Source organism: Ochotona curzoniae, unplaced genomic scaffold, assembly GCF_017591425.1.
Source record: "Ochotona curzoniae isolate NIBS_2020 unplaced genomic scaffold, NIBS_Ocur_1.0 contig_2688, whole genome shotgun sequence".
In the NCBI taxonomy this organism is placed as follows: Eukaryota; Metazoa; Chordata; class Mammalia; order Lagomorpha; family Ochotonidae; genus Ochotona; species Ochotona curzoniae.
This window is the reverse complement of record NW_024465553.1, coordinates 16,566,585-16,589,857: the sequence shown is the minus strand read 5'-3', so window position 1 is coordinate 16,589,857 and position 23,273 is coordinate 16,566,585. Positions and strand designations below refer to the sequence as shown.

Here is a 23,273-nt window from a genome sequence, read left to right as displayed (position 1 = left end):
TGCACTACAGAGCAGACAGGGCACCCTCCTTGACTGGTGACTGAAGGTTGAGCTGATCATGCTGTAATTACTTAAAACAAACTTCTAAAGAGGGTTTTGTTGCTGTAGCTGCTGTTGTTTGGTGAGAGTCGGGGACGTAGCCAGTCACATCTCCCATTGGCTTGTTCACTTCCCAAATGCCTGCAATAACCAGCCCAAAGCCTGGAGCCCTGCATTCAATCAAGGTCTCCCTTAGGGGTGGTAAGGTCTTGAGGCGTCATTGTTGCTTGCCATAATCTACATTAGCAGGAAGCTGGAGTCAAGAACAGAGCTGGGACCTGGCACCCTGATGTAGGATGTGGGCATAAACGCTAAGCCAAATCCCCTCTCTGAGCCGATGCTTTTTAAAAAATACATTAATTTATTTTTAGTTATTAGAAAGGCAGAGCATTTGGATCATTGTCTCAAATTCCCACAACATCTGGGACTGGGCAGCCTAGGCTGAAACCAGAATCCAGGAATTTCATCCAGGTCCCCCTCATGAGTGGCATTGGCCCAAGTTCTTGCCACATCACCTGTTTCTTCCCAGAGATAACATCAGGATGACTCAAAAGCAGAGGCAGAACTCAGTCTGAGATGGAATACAGATGTCACATTTGTTAGCTTTGCCGGCTGCACCACAGTCCTCGCCTGAGTGGATTCTTGATGAGTGAAGTGACCTCCTGGACCTTCCAGAAAGTTTCTGTTAGCATCCTGATGGAGACTGAGAGTACCTCCAACTAGAAGTAGTGCAGGTGCTGGGAGAGGGTGTCTGTGATGAAGACCTTGGGACAAAGGCAGGAGGCAAATTTCATGCCTACATCTCCAACTTTGGTCTCACGCACCTGAGATGCTACTCCAGGGGCAGGCACACCCAGCCTTATCAGGTGCACACAGCTGTTTCCTACCTCCTGGTTCTTGATCTTTTTCTAGCTGTGGTGTTAACAGGATGTCCTTCCCCGGAATTCAGCTGCCCCTAAGCTCCAACATCAAACAGCCCCATGTGGCTTGCAGAATGAAGACTGGAGCTCCGTCAGAGCTGTTGCAGAGCAACAAGCCTTCCTCTGCCTTCACTACTCAGTCTTAGAATTCCTACCTAACACCCCTCCTGACCTCCACCTAACGCCTGAGCACTGTCATCTCCCCACTCTGCCCCTGCAGGACCTGGGGCCTTTTTCTTGGATGGGTCATTCGTGCAAGTTCTGGCAGTTCAACCAGAGGTTTCTGCCTCCTGTCCTTATTACAGGTATCTTTCCTTTTTTTCTTGGTGCTCGGCTCTCACCCCAACCCAGGTCAAGATGTGACCTTTTCCTGGATGGCATGGGAGAGGAGGGCCAGAGAGGAGCAAAGCCATCGGTGTTTGCAGAAGGGAAGAGCTGGGACGGGAGGCTGGGGATTAAACAATGTATCTGCAGCCCTGATCAGTGGTGTTTGCTTTGGCTGCCATCCCATTCCTCCCCCAGGGGTGAACACAAACCCTGTTCAGCACTCCCAAGAGAGCATCTTTGATTGGGTAGCCCTGTTGGCTCTAGAAGAGACAGAACTGAAACAAGGCTGGGGCAGGGAGGATGGTACAGAGGGGCTAGCATAGAGGGGGCTTTATTCTCTTTTCTTTTCCTCTTCTTTCCTGGAAGGTCACAAGTTGTGACCAAAATGACTGGGTTGGCATGACTGGATCTCCTGTGTGGCTCCAGGGGCAGCTTTAAAGTTCAAGATCTTTGTGGGAAATGAAATTGAAAGATAAGCTTCTTTTGATGCAAAGAAATTGGAAATCCATGAAGACAAAGGGTCTCCGAAAAGCTCATGGAAAATGCATATTATGAAAAAAAAAAAAGGAGTGGATTTCTTTTTTTTTTTTTTTGCACTAAACTACTTTTTAATTCTACTTTCACTAAATGTTGGAGAGCTTCCTTTTACCTGTCCACAACACCTTTTTCTGTGACCATTAACTCCAAAAACTAGCAAGTGAGTGGCCTACAGTACAACAGGGCCAGTGCCCTGGGATTGTTTGCTTTGCGAATTGCTCAGTGGGCCTCCTGGGACCTTTGTCCTGGCTTTTTGTTTGTGGCTGGACACGTTTGCAGAGTCACCCATGGGAGTCCCTCCTGTCCTACCATGCTAGCCTGTGACACCTGGCACAACCCAGCAGTTGGGAGCTCTCTTGGTGTCCTTCCTTGGGACAGAGAAAAGCACTTGTCTTGTAAATGTGGTCTTTGAACTTCTGGCAACAAAACTGCTGCCTACCCAGGGCAAGGAGCAGAGTTCTCTTCAAAATTCTGGCCTTTGAGCACAAGAGCAGATCCTAGGAATTCACGCAGAACTCCGACACCAACGGAAGTTGGAGGGAAGCCAGAAAGCTGGACCCAGCTCAGCCCACAGCACTGTGTCTGTGCTGTGTGTATGTGTGTGGCCTCCAGCAGGTGTCCTGGTGGGCTATGGTAAGATCCATGCTCCTGGCCTCACAGGGTTGCTATGAAAGTTAAATGTGGAGCCCGGTGCAGCACTGGCCATTGTGGCCACTTGGAGAGTGAATCATCGGATGGAAGGTCTTCTTCTCTGTCTCTCCTCCTCTCTGTAAATCTGACTTTCCAATGAAAGTAAAAATAAATATTAAAAAAAGAAAGTTAAACATGGCTGTGGCTCTGAGAACATGGCCTTCCCTAAATACTGCCTGAATGCACTTCCGTCTGTGTCCTTATCTCCCAAACTCCTGATCTGTAGACATCTTCCTGGCATCTCTTGAATCCAGCTTCCCTCTTCCTGGTCCCCAAGTCCCCCTTCCTTGGTATAAACATTGGGAATTTGAGCTGACTCACTTGTGATGTCTGTGCCGCAGGGTCAGCTCCTGGATTTTGTGGGCTAGGTTGGGTTGAATATTGTTTTTCTAGGCTTCTGCCTCTTTCTTCAAACACATTTTAAATAAGGGCATAAATGGAGCTTATGGAATGATAAAGTTGCCTTAAAGAGGTGAGAAAATTTCACACACATGGGCCATCTACAGGGACAGAGCAGGCTTGGAAGGGAAAGGGCAGAAGAGAAATTTTTCTGGTTTTTCTGTGTCCCCAAAAGAGAAAGAGGGAAAGAGAGAGCCCCTCCTCACGGGCTCTTAAAGGGATTTGAAAGGGAAGGGGCTACATGACACACACACCTACCAAGTCCCAGGCGGGGGGGCGGGGTTTGCCCTGGGGAGGAGTCACTTGACTGACAGGTGGGCAGGTAGGGCCGGAGAAGTGTGGTTTCCAATGTTGCAGGGAATTCGATGCAAAACATGGCAGCGACATCAATTCTTTTTTATTTTTTTTTTTTGAGATTTATTTATTTTTATTGCAAAGTCATATACAAAGAGGGGAGAGTCAGAGAGGAAGATCTTCCATCCGATGATTCACTTCCCAAATGAGCACAACAGCTGGTGCTGCACGGATCCGAAGCCAGGAGCCAGGAACTTCTTCTAGGTTTCCCACGCAGGTGCAGAGTCCCAAGTTTTTGGGCCGTCCTCGACTGCTTTCCCAGGCCACAGTTAGGGAGCTGGATGGGAAGTGGAACTGCCAGGATTAGAACTGGTGACCATTTGGGATCCCGGTCCATTCGAGGCGAGGGTTTTAGCTGCTAGGCCACGCCGCCGGGCCCAGCAACCTCATTTCTTGACTCACACAAAAGAAGAATTTTCATACAGACAACTCTAGTTTGTAGAGCAAGGTTTATTTAGGAAAGGGAGAAAGATGGCTCCTGCCATAGTGACAAGAGGGAGCTCTAAAGGAGGAGATGGTGGAAGTGGTGTCTTTTATGCACCATTTCAGGGAGGCGGGGGACAAAGGGAAGAAAGAGGAAAAAGGGGAACTCGTTCACCTTGGCACCGATGTCTGGCACTTTGCTCAGGACAGAATGGACATTGTGAAAGTGTGTCTGGTGGCTTCCTGATAAACTGAAATCTCAGGTACATCTCCCCGACAGTATTGATATGTTGATCCTGTGTCTTGTTCTTCAAGGAGCCAGGGGGTGAAGCTAGGGAGAACGTGTTCCTAAAAGGGCAAGCAATCTGGAGAAGCAAGGGTTTATATTTTACAAAGGTAACTTTTTCAAGGACCAGTGACCCTAACAGCCTGTTATCTCGCCCGACTCCTCATACCAGCTCATGAGCCTAAGCTAACTAGCACCTTTCGCACATCACCATTAGCAACAGGGATCCTGAGACAGAAGGCCTTGCCTGTCCCACACGAGGAGCTTTTGAAATGTGGACTACAAACTGGTGATCGCCACCCAGCTATGGTTTTGCCTGGAGCATTCTTTCCCACTCTTGTATGTCTCACTTCACCAAGGGAGACTCTGCTTATTGTAGAAAGAAAACTCCGGAGCGTTGCCTGTAGTTACCAAGTAGTAACATGTCAACGGTGGCCTCTGAGGATGGAGCTGGGTGGTGGGTAGGGATGGTGCAGCCCATTGACCTGGAGCTGATCCCTTGAGAAAATCCTAAGAAAATACCGGCTCTTGACTTCCTCAGTTCCTGAAACCTTTGAAGTGGTCCCTGGGAAAGCAAGCAGCAGATGGCCAAACCCTGTTAATGAGATAGAGTGGGAGTGCTGGCTAAACTGGGGGGCCTCCCTGTTGTTCTAGACCTGCTTCTGCTGCAGCCAGTCCCCGCCACCCTTGAACTCCCTCTGTGTAATCCTCCTTGTATCCAAGAGGCATCCTCGGGTTCAGACTCGCTAGGTGGCCTTGGGCAGTCATCTCAGTAGCCTTTTGCTTATTCTGGGGTGAGGCCCATATTCTGCTTGGCAGTGCTGGGCTCTTCCCAGGCTGCAGTGGAGGGAAGGAAGCTGTGTTCTCAGGTTCAGGTCACTGGTTGGGAGTCTATTTAGGGACTTGAGGTGCACTACCATCCCTTTCTGACTGAGAAAGGACTTTGATAAGAGGTGTGCTAATTAGTGTTATCTATTCCTGGTGACCCAGACTTTCTGCTGGCAGAACACAAGGCTTGGTTCCAAAGTCATCTACAGTTTCAGGCACTCAACTCCTCGACCTGTTACATTTTTTGATGTTGGTTTTTTTTAAATCTTACATCCCAGCCTTTATCTTATTTATTGAATAAATATTTTAAAATTTCATTTATTCATTTGAAAGTCAGAGACCAACAGAAGGAAGGAGAGAGAGAGGAAGTGAAAGACAGATACCATCCACTTGTTTACGCCTCAACTGGCTTCACTGGCCAGCACTGAGCTGGTTTGAAGCCAGGAGCTTCCTCCTGGTCCCTCATAGGGTTATAGGAGCCCAAGCACTTGGGCCATGTTCTGCTTTCCCAGAGTGCAGTAGTTGGGACTTGAACCAGTGCCTGTACAGGACACCAGCATTGCAGGTAGGAGCTTAACCCACTTTTATGCCACAATGCTGGCCCCGTAAACAGCGGTGATATGAGATGTGAGTGAGTAATAATCTTCTTGGTATAGGCTTATATTTCTTTCTTTTTTTACAGATTTATTTTATTTTTATTACAAAGTCAGATATACACAGAGGAAGACCTTCTGTCCAATGTGTCCCAAGTACCCACAATGGCTGGTGCTGCACTGATGCAAAGCCAGGAGCTAGGAACTTCCTCCAGGTCTCCCACGAGGGTCCCAAAGCTTTGGGCCATTCTCAACTGCTTTTCCAGGCCACAAGCAGGGAGCTGGATGGGAAGCAGGGCCACTTGGATTAGAACTGGTGACCATATGGGATCCCAGTGCATTTAAGGTAAAGACTTTAGCCACTAGGCCACCACACTGGGCCAGGCCTTATATTTCTTTTCCAAGTTTCCTTCTGAGGTCACGGAGGCAGGATTAGCTGACCAAAGAAGTTGACTTCTTAGGATAAAGCTCCTTGAGACCCACCCCATCCATTTTTGGAAATGTACATTCAAGTAAGAGGAACTAGCACTTGTTCATGGCATTCCACAAGGCCATCACTCTCCCAGGGCCTGCCCAGAATGCTGCTGGCATGGGGAGGAAATGGAGGGATGGCAGATATTTGGTTCAGCAGTTAAGATACTGGTGAAGTCCTGGGTTTGAGTCCCAGCTCCACTTCAGATCCCTGTTTCTTGCTCATGTGTACCCTGGGAAGCAGATGTGATGGTTCAGGTACTTTGATCTCTGTCCCCTTACATGAGAAACTGGATTCGATTCTTGCATCCTGGTTTCCATCTAGCTCTTGTGGGCATACAGGGAGAGAATCACCTCTTTTTGTCTCTGCTTTTCAAAACTTTTTAGGGCTGTAGCACCTATAAGCTGTTGAGTGCTGCTGACTGGAACAAGGATGAAGCATTTCAGCAGTGTGTTGCCTGCTGCCTACCACACAAGTAAGAAATCTGTAGAAGCTGGGGCTGCGTGATGCCATCCCAGCTGGCCTGTCACCGTTGGCCATCCCCACAGTCAGCCAGGGGACATCTGGGTGCTGGAGCCACAGTGATTTGTACCCTGGGTGGAAGGGGAGGCAGAGGGTGTTCCACTTGGGATTTGTGCTGATCCAACATGACCCTTGGTTGGGTTCACCATGAGGGCAATCCAAGGGAAACACCAACCCTTAAAAGGAGGAGGTTCTTGAGTTGATGATTTCTGAAGCAGGCTTTAGTAGAAAAAAATTAGAAAACAAACTCCTCTGTCAACATTGCAATCAGAAAAAATTCCCGGTCTTTATTACTTGGCATTTTCTCTCTTCACAGCCCAGGCAACCTCTGATCTTTGAGCTTCCTTGGGTCCTCATCCCAGGGAATATAAGCTGTAGGTCAAAATCAAGGTATATTTAAAAATATATAAGCTTGGTAAGAGTGGATGCCTTGTCTCGGCACCTTTGTTTCTCCCCTCATTTTCAGAAGGGTGCTTAGCAGCCAATGCATTTTAAATGTAGGTTGACCATGAGATGTGGATCATCTCACATATCACAATGACTTTTATGTTTGATCTAGGGGAGTCCCAATTGTGAGGTCTTATCTGTGTTAGGGTTTCCTTGCCTTATCTGAAACCTCATGCCTGCTTCTTTCTTTCTCTTTTTCTTTCTTTCTTTTTTTTTTTTTAAATTATTTAATTATCCCAAAGGCAGAGAGAGAGAGAGATCTTTCATTTGCTTGTTCATTCCCCAAATGACTGTAATGGCTGGAACAAGAGCTGGGCAAGGGCCAGGACGAGGCTGGAGTCAGAAACCAGAAATTCAATCCTGGTGTTCCATGTAGATGGAACTATCTGGGCCATCCTCTGCTGCTTTCCCAGTCGCATTAGCAGGGAGCTGGATTGCAAATGGAGCAGCTGAGACTCCAACCAGGGATCTGCCATCATGCCATAAGGGCTTTAGTTCCTATCCCGGTTGCTCCACTTCCCTTCCAGCTCTCTGTGTGTGACCTGGGAAAGCAGTAAAGGATGATCCAAAGCCTTGGGACCATGTGAAGATCCAGAAGAAGCTCCTGGGCTCCTGGTTCCTAGTTTTTGGATTGGTTCAGGTTCAGTTGTTGCGGCCACTTGGGGAGTGAACCAGCAGATGGAAGATCTTTCTGTCTCATTCTCCCTGTAGATCTGCCTTTCCAATAGTAAAATAAAATAAATCTTTTTTGTTGTTGTTGTTAAACAAATTTGTTTTGCTGCAAGAGATTTTGAAACCCAGGCGTGGCGTTTTCGTAGCATGCATTTTCAGGAACTTTTAGAAGACTCTGTCATATACATAGATTTTGAGAAATGCCTGCTTATCTTGTAATTCCATTTTCCATGAGCTTTCTGAAATCCCTGTTTGTGAGCACCTTTGCATGTACATGTATATATGTACACATGTATATGGTGTGCATGCATGTGCATGTGTGTGTGTCATGCTCAGGATGATGTAGCAAGCCCAAGGTATCAGCTATTGTCACTGTCATTCTCTAAGTTTAGTGGCAGCTGCTTCCTGCATTGTTCTCACCTCGTTCTTCCCAAAGGGCTTAAGGAAACCCAGGAGTAAAAACACATGATTGCAGTTTTAAGGTCAGACCCTGAGACTGGAGAGACAGCACTCAGTCCACCTGGAGCTGACCAGTGTGTCCCGCTCCCTGAGTTTGGGGAGACTAAGCTTTGTCCTCTCACCCATAAACTCCTTTCATGAGTGATTCCCAGCCCCACAATCACTAATTTTTCCTGCAAGTCTGCCACCTCCTTAATCCTGAGCAAGCTTTCCCCAAGGATGCCAGGCATTTGGCTTGGAGACTTGTGAAAATGCAGTCATATGAGCAGGATTTGTGTGTGTGCCACTGTTTGCCACGGGCACATTCCTCCCGGTTCCTGGGTGCTGCCTGACATGCCTGGGTGGCAGGGGGCTCCTTCTCCTGGGGAGACTCCATCTCTGTGATGGTCACTCCTCCATGTCAGCTACCGTAATTTCTCTGAGTTCTCTCCGGGTCATCCGTAGACTCAGTATTGGTAGTGCCTGCTGGATCTCTCCTACACACCTACAAGGGTGCTGCCTGGCTGAGGGTCTTCACTCTCTACTCTCCCCACCGATCTGGGATCCTAGAGTTCATGTTTGTGTTCCATCTTGCTTGGGTATAAACAGGCGTCTAAGTGACATTAGCTAAGGAATAGAATGAGGCATGTGTAACATCAGATGATTGAGGTGTGCAGATTGACTTAAAGAGCATCAGCTTGTTGTTACTTTAATGCCCACAGTATTTGGGGATGAACAATGAGTATAGAAGCCACTGTCCTGTGGCCCCAGGATAAGCAACTTCAGCCATGGTCTTGCTTTCCATGCCTGGGACCCAGTTCCAAGCTGCATAGCCCAGGGCTGTGTGGCATGTCTGTGTGTTGAATGCCAATCCAGCATCCTGGATAGGAGCTCATTTTGGTGCCTATAAGTATATAATAATACTTGCTTAGGCTAATGTGGTTTATGTCTCCCTCAGCTGTCCTATTACATAAATTTAGCTCCAGGGTAGTCTTCAGGGTTACTGGTACACACAGATATATAGCTGCACACCTTCACCTGGGTTTTCTTCATGGAGAACAACCTTGGGGAGAGAGGGGTTAGGATATCACATTAAAGACTGTGCATCCCAGCTCCTGGATATTTAACAATTAAACATGTGGAGGTCCAGATTGAACTCCATTGGGGCAGGTGTTTTGCATAATGATTAATGTGCTGCTTGGGATGCCCACAGCCCTTATCTGAGTGCCTTAGTTCAAGTTCTGGCTCTGCTTCCAATCCCAGCTTCCTGCACTTGAGTAACACGGGAGGCAGCAGGTGATGGCTGAACTACTTGAATCCCTGTTACCAACCTGGGAGACCTGGGTTGGAAATCTGGCTCCTGGCTTCTCTTGTTGCAGGCATTTGAAGAACACACCAGTGCATGAAAGACTCTCTGTCTCTCCTCTCTGTTAATTCTGCCTTTAAAGTAAATAGAATCTTGAAAAGAGCAACTGGCAGAGCTAGAGTAGGAAAATGAGACTCAGCTGGGATGGATTCCATGTGTGCCATATGCAAGCCAAGTGCATGTTGCTAATCCCAGAAGCCTCTCCTGTGGCCGCTGCTGTTGAGCATGTACAGGTTGGTGGAGCCAGGCTTGTGTATTCAGTGTGAACCCCAGCCCAACGAGCCAGGTCCCCTTGTCTGCCTTTTATGGATAAGGAGATAAGCAGGTATAAACTGCTTGATTAACTTGCCAGGATAGAACATTAGGTAACTGGCAGAGCTGGGATTTGAACTCATATTTCTGACCCCAGAGTGTGAGTCCTTAATCTTTGTGCTGGTGTTGGGATGGGAAGTTGGATCAAGGAGCAAAATGTGCCCAGGTTAGGTCTTCAGGAAACCAAATCTGATAGAAGCCTTTGAGCCAGAGGGATTGTGTAGCACAGGGGAAAGGGCTGGCCCAGGAAAGAATTTTTTTTTTTTCCACTCAGCACCAGGGAGCTCTGAACCCCAAAGGAGCATGCTTGGCCGAGCACAGAGGCCAGTTGACTTAACCCAGAGTGTGTCCCCTATGCCTGGAAGAAGAATGAGGTTGGGTTAGTGGGAACCTGTTGGTTGAGGTTGTTATCTCCTAAACAGAAGAGCAAAGCCCACCTTGTTAATGTCCTGGATGAAGCACCTGAATCCTAGCAAAGGGTTCATTGCTGTTGCTTGGGTTGATTCAGAGCTCCCTGCCTTTTGTGGTAGCTTTGGGACCCCACCCAATGACCTGGCTCTCTCTTGACCCAAGACTCAGAAGGACAGTTTCGATTCAGCTGTGACCTCATTGGTGATGGGTGGGGATGGTGGTTTTGTGGATATCAGAGCCAGGGCTGGTCTAACGTGTGTCTGATGAGTTTTGTGTAGACAGCCTAGTTCAGGTGCAGCTCTCTGGTTTTCTGGTTGTATGCTCACTTTACCAAACGTAGAATGCAAAGCAATGTCTATATGAACAAAAGAGCACTGGCAATTTCTCCAGGCCAGACAGAGGAACGTGTGCAAAGTCCCTGTGGCCATGGGGTGTGAGGAGGCTTTAAACATCCAAAAGACACAGAGGAGGCCAGTGTGTCAGAGTTCCCCAAAGCAAATGAATGACCAGCAGCTGACCAGGGGAGAGAACTGTCTCCCGTCCCCCCACCACCATGTGCCAAACATGGTGGGCTGTTTGGAATCTTTGTAGGGCAAGTCCTTGTAGGGTTCTGTGAAAAGTCAAAATCTGGTTCTGTTTCCCAGGATTACTTGCTGCCGGGGGGAGCAGCGGGGGGCAGAGCCGAGTGGAAGGTATCAGGGTATCTGTGCCCAGTGTCTCCTCCAGAACTCCCCCGCTAGCTGATAACGATTGCCTGCTAGTGAAAGTGTCTGTAGTCAGGAGGCAGCTTAGGCCCGAGGGAGGAAGAACAGGGTTAGGCACATGACCTTTTTCATGAGGCACAGGGGGACAGACAGGCTGGAGTGAAGAGCCTAACTCCACGTCAACTGCACATTCTTAATGAAGAGTAACTGAATAAAGAGCTAGCCTTGGACTGTAGGTTTTGCATTTGAGAAAGTCTTATTTATTTGAAAGGCAGGGTGCTAGAAAAAGGGAATAAGAGAAAGAGCCAGCTTTCATCTGTTGGTTCACTTCCCAAATTGTGGCAACAGGTGGGGCTGGGCCAATTCAAAGCCAAGAGACAGGAACTCCATCCGGGTCTTCCACAACAGAAATAAGAACTCAGATACTTGGACCATCTTCCACTGCCTTCCCAGGCACCTTAGCAGGGAGCTGGAGCAGAATTAGAGTAACTGGCACTCCTACATTTGATGTAGGCATCCTAACCAGCCCTTTAATTTCACTGTATCACCACACTCACCTCTGAATTTTGTATTTTGCCCATGATGTTGTACTTTGGTGCGAATGATAAAGCTGGAATAAGTGCAGCAACATAAGTCAGATCAAAACTGGCTAGCAGTGCTTTTTAGTCATTTATACTCCTGATCATTGCTGTGAGTATGGGAAGGGTGCCAGGAGCAGCATTCTCATAACTCTTGGAATTAATGTTGCAGCTACTTGGGCTCCAGGTCTCTCTGCATTCTACTGTGGAGGTAGCCTATCAAAATATGTGTCAGGACTCAAGTGGGTGAGCATGTTGGGCCTCTGGGCTGCCTAGTATCCACTGACACTTCCTGGGAGACAAGGAGAAGGAGAGAGACAGGATTGGCTTGGGAACTCAACTCTTTGTTAGCTGCCTGTGTGACCCTGGATGGTCTTTCAGATGTAAAATTATTGGGATAAAACTAAAAAAGAAATATATTAGGTGCTTCAGCACAGAGTCTAGCTTCAAGAAATGATAGACCATTCTTACTTTCCCATATGTGATTTGTCCCCTCTACCACTGTAGGTACCATGTCTTTTGTAGAAAGAACCTGTACCTGTTTGGATGGGAAGAACTCTGTGCATCCAAGATTTCCATCCGTGTTTGTCCATGTGCTTGTTCATCCACGCATCCATCAGTCCATGCAGTCCCCACAGACCGAGCACCTGCTGTGGGACAGACTTAAGAACTGGGAACTGGGAAGAGAGATGGGGATACTCACTGAAGGCTGCTCTAATGAAGTAGGAAGAACATATGTCTGGAAAAAAAAACAAAAAAACAGAAGAGATAGCGATAGTCAAATCCTAACGCTTTGTTTAATGCCCAGTGCGGAAAAGCCCAGATTCTGGGCAATTTACATCCTGGCCACCATCGCCTTGAGAAAGGTCATCATGAGACAGCTGTGCCAGCCAGCCAGCCAGCCAGCCAGCCAGCCAGCCAAGCAGCCACAGGAGGACCTGCCACTCCTTTCTGCTTTCTGGAAGTAGCCTGGATGCTTTGTGGGGTAGAAGGACCTCACTCTGGCTTCGTGTGTAGGTGGCATAAACAAAGTCTGTCCGAGGGGTCGGGTATGAGTTTGACTCCAGTTGCCAGTGAAGCAGACACTGAGTGGGATTCGGTTATCCTGCCTTGAGGACTCAGGGTTTTATTTTCTTTTTGGAAATGAGGGAGTGGCAGAGACTTGGGAAGTCCCATGACACATCGCCTTCAGGCTCCGGAATGTCAAGTGAAATGACTCAGTCCAAGTCCAGGAGTCTTGGAACCTGGAAAGCTGAGGTGTAACTCTCAGGTTGAGGCCAGCAGCTGAGTTCCAGCAAGGGGGCTGCTGGTCTAAGTCCTGGAGGCACAAGGCCAGCAGCTGACATTCGCAGCAGGAGTTGAAGGTGTTCCGGCTCTCAGAGCCTGAGACCAATCTACCTTCCATATTGAGTCTCTCCAGTCCAGCCAGTGGATGGTGCTGGCCACATCGGTGCCAGATCTTCCTACCCTGCACGTTCAGACTATGTGCTAATCCCATTTGGAAACACCCTCATATATACACACTCCAAATGACACTTCCCTCTTTCTAGCCATCCCTTAATCTACTCAAGCTGATGCTACAAAGCCAGCCATCACAGCCCTGTGTGTGTGGCTGGTTTAGACTGTCAATCAGGACTTGGAGCCTGACTCAGTTCTGAGCATTGGTGCCACCATGCCAACATCGTGTACAGTCTTCTCCAGAGATGCCTGCCCACCAGGGCCTTCCTTACGGCTCTCGGTCCCGGAGGGCCCTGCTGCAGGCCAAGTGGGAGAACCCTGTCCTGAAAGGCCAGCAGATCTGTTTTCTCATCTCAACTGTGTGCCCTGTGTAACCCTGAAAGAGCTGCTTAAACTTCAGAGTAAACAACCTCAAGGTTACAAAAACACCTTCCAAAGGCTACATTCCTTCATTTCAGCCCACAAATTCAGCCATTGGTGGTGTCTTTTGAGTTTTTCTTTTAAATTCCCACTTTCTGTACTTCCACCCATCATAAGCCTCCTTTCCAAGCGGGGACCTCACTTTGCACACCTTGCTACCCCCTGAGAGATCTTTCGGTAGAAGTTCTGAAAGATGTGATTTATATGTTGCTCATTCTCTGGCAGATGGAGCCTTACATTCCGCCTATTGCTAATGCCTCTTGTGAATATGTAGAATTGGGACCCACCAGTTACTGGATATCCATATGTGACATGTGAGATGAGATTGGAAAATCAGTTCTGACCAACAGCAGATTGGCTGTGAATGAATGTGTAGTTGTATGCAGTGAATGCAAATTGCTTCTCTACTTGCAGCTCAAGTCCAACAATGAAAAAGTGAGCCATTACAATAAAGGACTTATTCATGTTCCAATACTTGTGGAGTTGGAAGCATCCCTGAGCTCACAAGCTATTTTCCAGTCTGTACCATGATGCTGTGTGTGGCAGAAGCACTTTGAGCAATTACTATCGAAGAAAAGCATTTCTGGACACGGAAACACCTCAAGTCACATTATCTGTCACAGCACTGGAGTTTGGACTCCAATCCAGATGTGAGATGGCTTAATTTGTTGGAAAGAAAAAGTATGTGTGTGTAGTCATTTTGCCTGTGCGCATATCCTGGGTGTCTACATGCATGCGGTTGCTTGTGATCACCCTGTAGATGCTTTGAAGATTACTAAGTTAGTTCACACAGTGAACTGAAGCTTTTACGTTTGTAAACATGGTGATGGCTTCAGACTTCCAAATCCTACTCAGTACAATGTCTTGGTATTGTAATGTGCAGAGTGTGTCCCCAGCTGATCGCTCAGCTTCAACCTAGCAAAAGCAGTGAAACTAGACATGTAAGTGACATAAGAAGAGAGACAACATTATTTTATTCTCCAGAGATGGTGTTAAAGGACACATCGTTCATTGGTTTGCAGCTAGAGTAGGGCCAGTGTGTACTGAGACTCAGCTTTTTTTTTTTTTTTTCAAATAGATGTTGGTAGTCACAGTGATCAGAAATATGTCTTGTTTCAAGTGGTCATCAAAAGAAAAGATTTCTTGGGCCAATGCTGTGGCCTAGTGCACAAAGCTGCTGCCTGTGGCTCTGGCATCCCTTATGGGCCCTGTGTTCCAGCTGTTCCAGTTCTGCTCTTGCTCCCTGCTAATGTGCCCAAGGAAGCAGCAGAACCTAAGCCAAATACTTGGGCCTCTGCAGGCTTATGGGAGACTCAGAGGAGCTCCTGGTTCCTGGTTTCCGATGGACTCAGCTCTGACAGTTGCAACCATTTGGGGAGTGAACCATCAGATGGAAAATCTCACTGTGTCTCTCCTCTTTTCTCTAATTCTGTTTTTCAAATAAATAAATATTTAAAAAGAAAAGGTACTCTGCTCTCTTAAAGTTGGGCAATGATCTTGGTTTGGGTTTTAAGATGGATTGGAGTGGACTATTATAGTAGTCAACTGGTTAAAGTCCTTGTGTTGTATGTGCCAGGATCCCATATGGGCGCCAGATCCTGCACCTGCGTTTGAGACCTCGACTGCTTTGCCAGGCCATAAGCAGGAATCCTGGTGCGTTCAGGGCGAGAACTTTAGCTCCTCTTTTAAAATGGATGGGGTGGGCCTCAAGGAGCTTTATCCTAAGAAGTCAACTTCTTTGGTCAGCTAATCCTGCCTCCATGACCTCAGAAGGAAACTTGGAAAAGAAATATAAGGTCCAGCCCAGTGCAGTGACCTAGTGGCTAAAGTCCTCGCCTTAAACACGCTGGGATCCCATATGGGCAATGGTTCTAATCCAAGTGGCCCTGCTTCCCATCCAGCTCCCTGCTTGTGGCCTGGGAAAGCAGTCAAGAATGGCCCAAAGCTTTGGGACCCTGCACCCTTGTGGGAGACCTGAAGGAAGTTCCTAGCTCCTGGCTTTGGATCAGTGCAGCACCAGCCGCTGTGGTCACTTGGGGGAGTGAATCATCAGATGGAAGATCTTCCTCTCTGTCTCTCCTCCTCTGTGTGTATCTGACTTTGCAATAAAAATAAATAAATCTTAAAAAAAAAAAAAAAGATGGATTGGAAATCAAGATTGGGAATCATGTTATTCTTTGTTTTCCTAAGGAGTCTTTTTTAAGCCTGTGTCATCACCTCCTGTCCATTGCAAACTGTAACTGATTGTCTCTCTCTTCTGTAGCTTGGAATTGCAATCGGGTTCTTGGTCCCTCCTGTGCTTGTACCCAACATCAAAGACCAGGACAAGCTTGCCTATCACATCAGCATCATGTTCTATATCATCGGAGGCGTGGCAACACTCTTGTTCATCCTTGTCATCATCGGTAAGGTCATTGGACTGAACGGGCCAGAGGCAGAAAGGTGGAGAGGTATGGAATGTACTTGGGTGGGGCCCTTGTGAACATAGCCATAAAATACCATGGATGTTTACAGAAACAGAAGGCTGGGATTCCTGCTGTCTTGGAATGTTTTAGGCTAGACGGCTCTCCCTGGCATCCTGGTCCTGTGCACTCTGCTAGTGGCTCAGTAAAGGGTTGATGAGAATGAAGCTTTTTGTTAGTCCTGTCTCACAGCAGTAATGGCTATGCGGCGGGGCTCCTCGGTAATGCCAGTGAGCACGTGGGATGTCACGGGCCCTGAATGAAACCTGCCTGATGGCATGCGTTCAATGGCTGTAAGTGTGGGGTGCTAAGATCAGCCCTAGGAGGAAGATGTGACCTACAGGGACTGAAGTGAGTCATTCAATATGGGATGGCTAGAGGATGGCAGACACTGGATTCAAGTCAATGCTTATGTAACTGCATACTCTGAAAAAAAAAAAAAATAGAAGAAAGGCAGAAAATGACCCAGAATTCACTAATACTCTCCTGGACTAACCTGAGTATACTTGTGGAGCACATTTAAGTGTGCTCATTATGGGACAATCTCAAAAACGAGAAGAGCAGTGCAGGCATTTGGCCGAGCGATTAAATTGCTTGTCGAGACTCCAGAATCTCATATGGGAGTGCCTGGGTTCAGCCCTGATTCTGCTCTTGATTCTGGCTCTCTGCTAACCGCACAGCTTGAGAGGCAGAAACAGGTGGCACACGGAGAGGAGCAGGCTGAGGCTTCTGCTTCTGGTCTTGTGGCGTTTAGGGAGTAAAGTAACACAAACTTGCCTCACAAATCAATAAAAATGAATAAATAAAACATTTAAGTATAGCATAAGGAAAGGAATGATCATGAATTTTTCCTTGAACAAGCAGCTTCTGACCTCAGATAACTCCTGCATTGCTTTTTATGTACAGGTATATTTAATCAGTGAGGCGTTTGGTTTATAGCATGATTTTTCATCTGAGTGATATTATATGGGCTATAATTAATTCAGAAACATCAAGGTTGAGGTTTTCTTTCCTAATTAGTCACTGTCTAAAGGTTAACCAGCTCTCCCTCTGATACCTGGATATTACACCTCACATGTTCAAGGTTTCATTTCTGCCCCCCAGTCTCCCCTCCAGAGCCAAATGGCACTCACTGTATTCTTCCCTTGTGGGCGTTGAGGTGGAGACAGAGCTGCTGAAAGAATGCCCTGGACCAAAGTCTTGATGCTCCAGGAAGTGTAAGAAGCAGGGGAGTTATGGATGAAAGCAGGGACTATTGATACAGTCAGCAGTTTCTTCCTCTCTTAGCCAGATTATCAGTTTTAAATGATCAAGTGTGTAGCTGCAAATACTTGGTTTGTAGCAGGTAGAGTCTTGGCTCTTTGCAAATGAAAGCCTGAAGGGTAGGATGTTTCTGTGTTTTGACTTACCCTGAAAAATCTTATCTGGATTTTGATTTCTGTTGCTAAGTCCTGGAACCGCAGCACCTGCTGAGGCAGACATAGGCACTTTCCGGCCTTGTTTTCTCTCCCCAGGAAGGAGACAATGGAGGGATTGCAGTGGGTGGAATTATCCAGGATTATCTCCACAGAGACAGGAAGTGGGGTTTTGCGGTGGGTGCTAGGGTGTTTGCCCGGTGTAGGGGAGAGGAGGTTGTTGTTGTGTTCAGAGAGCAAATCCCAGACAGACCTCCCTCTAGCTGGGAAAGGTCTACTGACCTTTCAGGAGTGTAGGGGAGGCAGTGTGTTGCTGGCTTGGACCCTCTTGGCCAAACAACTCATTAAGCTCATCTGCTCCCTCCAGGAATCGGAGTGGCAGTCATTACAGTCAAGGTGATCACACCAGTTGAGTGATTTTTTCATTGTCCCTCTGCAGCCCTTCATAGTCAAATGTCCACTTCCAGAGGAGGGGAGTATTAATACTCTGGTTTCCTTCCTAGGAAAGATGTTGAATTCAGACTTTGTAAAGCCAGGAAGGGGCTCGATGCCTTTTACTAAGGGAATACTCAATGGCTGCTGGGCTGTGCGCTAAGTGTAGCAACACCTCTCCTGCGCTCTCAGCAGGAGCTGTGTTCTAAGCCAGGAACTAGGCTCACTAACCACTCTGCAGCCTTCACATCTTTCCCTCCATGTGCTGTTCTTATGTTTTGCAGTACTATTGGCTGGCTAATATGGAACTCTTTGATCTTTGAACGCTGCCTGGGAGGCCTGATGAGTTTCATCTTCCAAAGGCTGTTAAGGAATCAAAGGACCCTGGCTCAGCCTCAGACAGTGGGGAGAAGCTTCGAGAGAGGAGGCTGTAAGGGTCTCATAGGAAGAAATGGGAATTTCCATTGGCTGTTTCAGCCCCTTCTAAGATGATGGAACTAGTCCCGGTCTGGGTACAGCTAGCTCTGCTGCGTGGGGACCACAGGGATTCTCAGACATCTCTGTTCCCTTTCAGTATTCAAGGAGAAGCCTAAACATCCCCCGAGCAGGGCCCAGTCCCTGAGCTACGCCTTGGCATCCCAAGATGCTTCGTACTGGAGTTCCATCGTCCGGCTCTTCAAAAACTTGAACTTTGTGCTGCTTGGCATCACCTACGGTAAGGTGCAGTTGCCCCCAGGGATGCACTTGAACTGGTAGGAAATGAGGGGCCTGGTAGGTCTATCTCTTACTCTTTCCAAATCCCGAAGGGGCATGTAAGTTGTTGAGGGATAACTCGGAGACCTAGCTGTGGCTGAGGGCTTTAACACAGGTTGTAGGATCTACCTGGGAAGTCATCCCTTCCTAAGCCAGGTTATTTGGCAAATGCCTATTGCTTCTCCAAGTCCATCTTACTTTCATTTCTGTAAAGCACTGCTTGATGATCTTTCTTCTCTGATCATGCTGTTTATTCCTTTTACATCTTAGAACTTACCATCAAAAGGGGAGAGGCATTCCTAGGTCTATCTTGCCAGTAGACTGAACTCTATGAGAGTAGACATTTATGTCTTTCCATATTAATATATATATATACTTTAGAAATAGAGAAACAGGAAAAGAAATTGTTCCTTTTGGCTGATTCACTCCCTACATGCCTGGAGTAGCCAGGGCAGGGCGGGGTCAAAACTTAATCCAGGATTGCCATGTGAGTGGCAGGAATCCAATCTCCGGAGACATCACCCCTGCATTATCTCTTGGTCTGCATTAGCCGGAAACTGGAGTCATCTAGTTTCAATACCAGACCCAGACCGGCCTGCTACTAAATCCATTCACTCCAGTGTGGTTCTTAACCAAGGCTTATCCACTAGGTCAAACATTCACTCCTGTTCTTTTATCTTTAGAGTACATTGAATGAGTGAATGAATGAATCCATGAGTCTTACCACATAATTCACACCTCAACCAGACTCCGTTCATCTTATTAATATTTTTTTAAAAACTTAATATGACAGTATCCCTCTTTAATGTAATTTTAGGTTTTGACAGGGTAAATCTGGGTCTTTATGCTGGTACATTAATTTGCCAGGCCAGCATGGTGTTTTATGTGTCTTCTTTCCTACCTTTAAGAAGACTAGTGAGTCAGAAGAGGCCAAGACTGGAGCTCATGACATTCCATTAGAAAGCGGCCTTCAGATGAGAGGGAGTTTATTCATTGTTACTTGGTCAGGCAGTTACAGACCCACCCAACTGTACTGCTATCCAGTCCGTCTCTCACTGCTCCATCTACTGGTTTAAGTTTCATAGAATTAAACCAACAGTGTGTGACAATGCTTGGTAACTGTATAAAACAAACAAACAAAAAATGCAATTTATTCAACATGATTTTTCCTTGGTGAAACACTGGTTGCATGTTTTCATTAGGCTCACGAATCAAATTATTTTTTTTAAATAAAAAGAATGAGGAGTTTATTTGAAAGACAAAGGAGGAGAGAGAGAGAGAGAGAAAGTCTTCTATCTTCTGATTTACTTCTAGAGTTCAGTGGCCAGAGCCAGGCTAGCCTGAAGCCAGGAGATTCATCTGCGTCTCCCATGCAAGGACTCGAGTACTAGGCCTCCATCCTCTGTTGCTTTCCTGGAAGCATTAGCAAGCAGCTGGACTGAAAGTAGAGCAGCAAGAACATGATCTGGCACTGATATGGGATGCCAGATATGTGGCTTAACTAGCATGCCACAACACTGACCCCATAAACCAATGCTTTTTAAGCGGTAGTATTCACTATGTACCAAGTACTTTTATCTAACTCCTGCTGCCCTCAAGTGAGATAGGTGCTATAATTATCCCCATTTCACAGACAGAGAAAACGCAACTGAGAGAAACCAGCTAACTCCTCCAATTCCATACAGATCTTTAAAAAATAGCAGAGGGGCCTGGCATAGTAGCCTAGTAGCTAAAGTCCTTGCTTTGCACACCCAGGATCCCATATGGGTGCTGGTTCTAATCCCGGTGGCCCTGCTTCCCATCCAGCTCCCTGCTTGTGGCCTGGGAAAGTAGTTGAGGACGGCCCAAAGCCTTAGGACCCTGTACCCGCTTGGGAGATCCAGAAGAAGCTTCGGGCTCCTGGGTTCGGATTGGCTCAGCTCTGGCCGTTGTGCTCACTTGGGGAATCAATCATCAGGCAGAAGATTTTTCTCTCCATCTCTCCTCTTCTGTGTATATCTGACTTTACAATAAAAGTAAAATAAACCTTTAACGACAACAAAAAAAGTAGCAGAGCTAAATATCAAATTGGTTAGATTGGTCTAACTTCATATATTTGTTCTTAATATCTGTTCTGCCTTTGCCTACTGATAACTTTTCCATTGAATTGGGCTAGACTTTCATTTTAAAGCCAATGAATTTCCTCTGTCTCAAAGTGTTTATCTGCTGAGGTGCTAGGTAAAAGGTGAATTCCCAGAAGAGAAGCACTCCTCAATTTTTAAAAACCATTTGCAAAAGTTCAGTGACCTCCCCATCTGGAGTAGTTCTAAATGTTCAGATTAGTTCAGAAAAGTCTTAGTTTTCCACTTCTCATTTTCTCCAGCTTCTTAGTTCTAAGTAGAGCTCCCTATTCACACAAAATAGAAAGTTGTAAGAGATGGTGATGTCCAACTAAGGAAGTTACGAGTTGTCCGCACCTGGGAGGTGGCCATAGATGGGACCAACTGGATGGAGAGGGGCTGTGATGGGCTGTCTCAGGCTCGACATGGAGAGCAAGACCAGCTGGCCTTCGGAGTGTCTTCCAAACTCGGAATTCCATCACTCCAAGGACTTTTACTTTTTTCCCAGAGTACCTATTTTGAGTGCATTGGCTTTTGATCTCTATAAACTTTACCTCATTTGACAGCAAGGTATTTGAGGTCTGCCTTGGGATTCCAGGGCTGGTGAATGCTTATTTGTGTTTTCCAGGGCTGAAAATGTGATAGTGGTGCCAAGTGGGCAATTCTTCCATTCCACAGGCTGTGGTGTGGCAGGATTGAGTCAGTGACCTGTGAAAACAAGAAATAAAGCAAAGGTCGTGGAGGAGTTCTGCTGCAGACTGGGCTGCGGGGAGGAAAAAGAACTTTTCCTCCTCTCCTTTGCGCAGTTGGGTTCTTATATGGTCTTTAATTGGCCGAATGGTTGTCATTCTGTACTTTTGCACGCTTTCTTATCTGCTTAGTTAAAAGATAGCACTGGAAGCAAATAGGAAAGTGCTTCTTGAATGGTGCAGTAAACACCTTAGAAAATCTACTCTCTAAAAAGCAGTAAGAACCTTGGCAAAATATGGTCAAGGTCCCTTTTTTCAGGACCCTCAGCCAAAGACTTGAAACCAACATTGATTTAAAAAAACAGGTCTTCAGTAGGAGCAATGGCTTAACATTTCTTATGTGTTTTCATTTTATTTGAAAGACATAAAAAAAAAAAAGAGAGAGAGAGAGAAAGAGGGAGAGAGAGAGAGAGAGATTCTATCCACTGGTTCATTTCCCAAATGACTACAGTTCACTGGGACTGGGTCATGCCGCAGCCAAGAGCTGGGAAAGTCATCTAGACTCCTAGATGGGTGGTAGAGATCCAAGAACTTGAGCCATTCGTCACCCGATGTCTTTCAGGATGCACATTAGCAGGAAACTTGGATCGGGAGCTTAGGTGGGACTCAACCCAGGGACTTCAATAAGGGATGAGGATATCCTAAACTGCACCTTCACTGCTCTGCCCAGTGCCTACCTTGACTGTTTTTCAGTTTGCCCTAGTTCTGCCTCCTTTTCCCCAGGCTCTGCAGTAGCCTGGACACCTAGCCGACTTGCACAAAGCTGGCTGTGAAAAGGAGTGCCTGCTAGCCATTGAAGGAAGCAAAGTGACGTGGGAGCTCCCCCTCCCCAAGAAGGACCACCGTGTGACTTATCTGGCAGCTCTCTGGAAAAGCCTCATTCCCAGGACATGTCTTTTTTTTGTTTTTAATTTTTTTTTTTAATTACAAAGTCAGATATACAGAGAGGAGGAGAGGCAGAGAGGAAAATCTTCCGTCCGATGAGTCACTCCCCAAGTGAGTGCAACGGCTGGTGCTGCACCGATCCGAAGCCGGGAACCAGGAACCTCTTCCGGGTCTCCCACACTGGTGCAGGGTTCCAAAGCTTTGGGCCGTCCTCGACTGCTTTCCTTGGCCACAGGCAGGGAGCTGGATGGGAAGTGGAGCTGCCGGGATTAGAACCGGTGCCCATATGGGATCCTGGTGCATTCAAGACGAAGACTAGCTACTAGGCCACGCCGCCAGGCCCCATGTCTTTTTTTTTTTTCTTTTTAAGATTTATTGTAATTTTATATTACAGAGAGAAGAAGAGACAGAAAGAGAGAGATCCTATATCCGCTGGCTCACTGTCCCAGGGGCTACAATGACTGGAGTTGGGCCATTCTGAAGCCAAGGGCCAGGAACCTCTTCCAGAGCTTCCACATGAGTGCAGGGGCCCCAGAACTTAGGCCATCCTCTGCTGCCTTCCTAGGCCACAAACAGGGGGCTAGAAGGGAATGAAGTAGCCAGAATATGAACCTGGCATGTGCAGGCATATGATTAGCCTGTTGAGCCACCACACTAGTTCCATCCATATTTCTCTCCCTCTCTCTCTCTCTCTTTTTATCCTTCTACCCCTCCTTCCCTCTCTCCTTTCATTCCTTTCAGTTATTTGCATTAGGAAGGCAGATTTACGGAGAGGAGAGACAGAGAGAAAGATCCTCCATCTGCTTGTTCATTCTCCAAATGGCCACACCAACCGGAGCTGAGCTGATCTGAAGTGAGGAGCCAGGACCTTCCTCCAAGTTCCCCATGCTGGTGCAGAGTCTCAAGGCTTTGGGTCAACCTCCACTGCTTTCCCAGTCCACAGGGATTGAGCTGTACGGGAAGTGGGGCAGCCATGACATGAATCTGCCCCCATAGGGGATGCTGGCACTTGGTGGTGAAGGATTAACTAGTTGAGCCATTTTACCACCTTCACCCCCACCTCATGTCTTATTCAACATGTGAAAAAAGCCTTATTTCTCTGGCATTCGTTGACAATAGCCGACAGCACTGTTAAACAACATTGGGATTTGGAAGCTGACATGCATATGCAAAACTTATGCTCAGGAAAGACGGATGGAGAAAGTCCTCAGCTCCCACCTCTGCTTGACCTTGAGGTTCAGCCGAAACAGGAAATAATGGCTAAGGTCAGGTTGTCAACTAC

General features: G+C 47.0%; 1 protein-coding gene across 1 annotated transcript in view; it reads left to right on the top strand.

Moving 5' to 3' along the window:
- The window catches only part of FLVCR2 (FLVCR heme transporter 2), a 57,067-nt gene that overhangs the window by 12,770 nt on the left and 21,024 nt on the right, over positions 1-23,273 (top strand). Inside the window, exons 2-3 of the mRNA XM_040975263.1 lie at positions 15,460-15,601; positions 18,080-18,220. Coding sequence (XP_040831197.1) covers positions 15,460-15,601; positions 18,080-18,220 — 283 coding nt within the window. The remainder of the gene's footprint in view (positions 1-15,459; positions 15,602-18,079; positions 18,221-23,273) is intronic.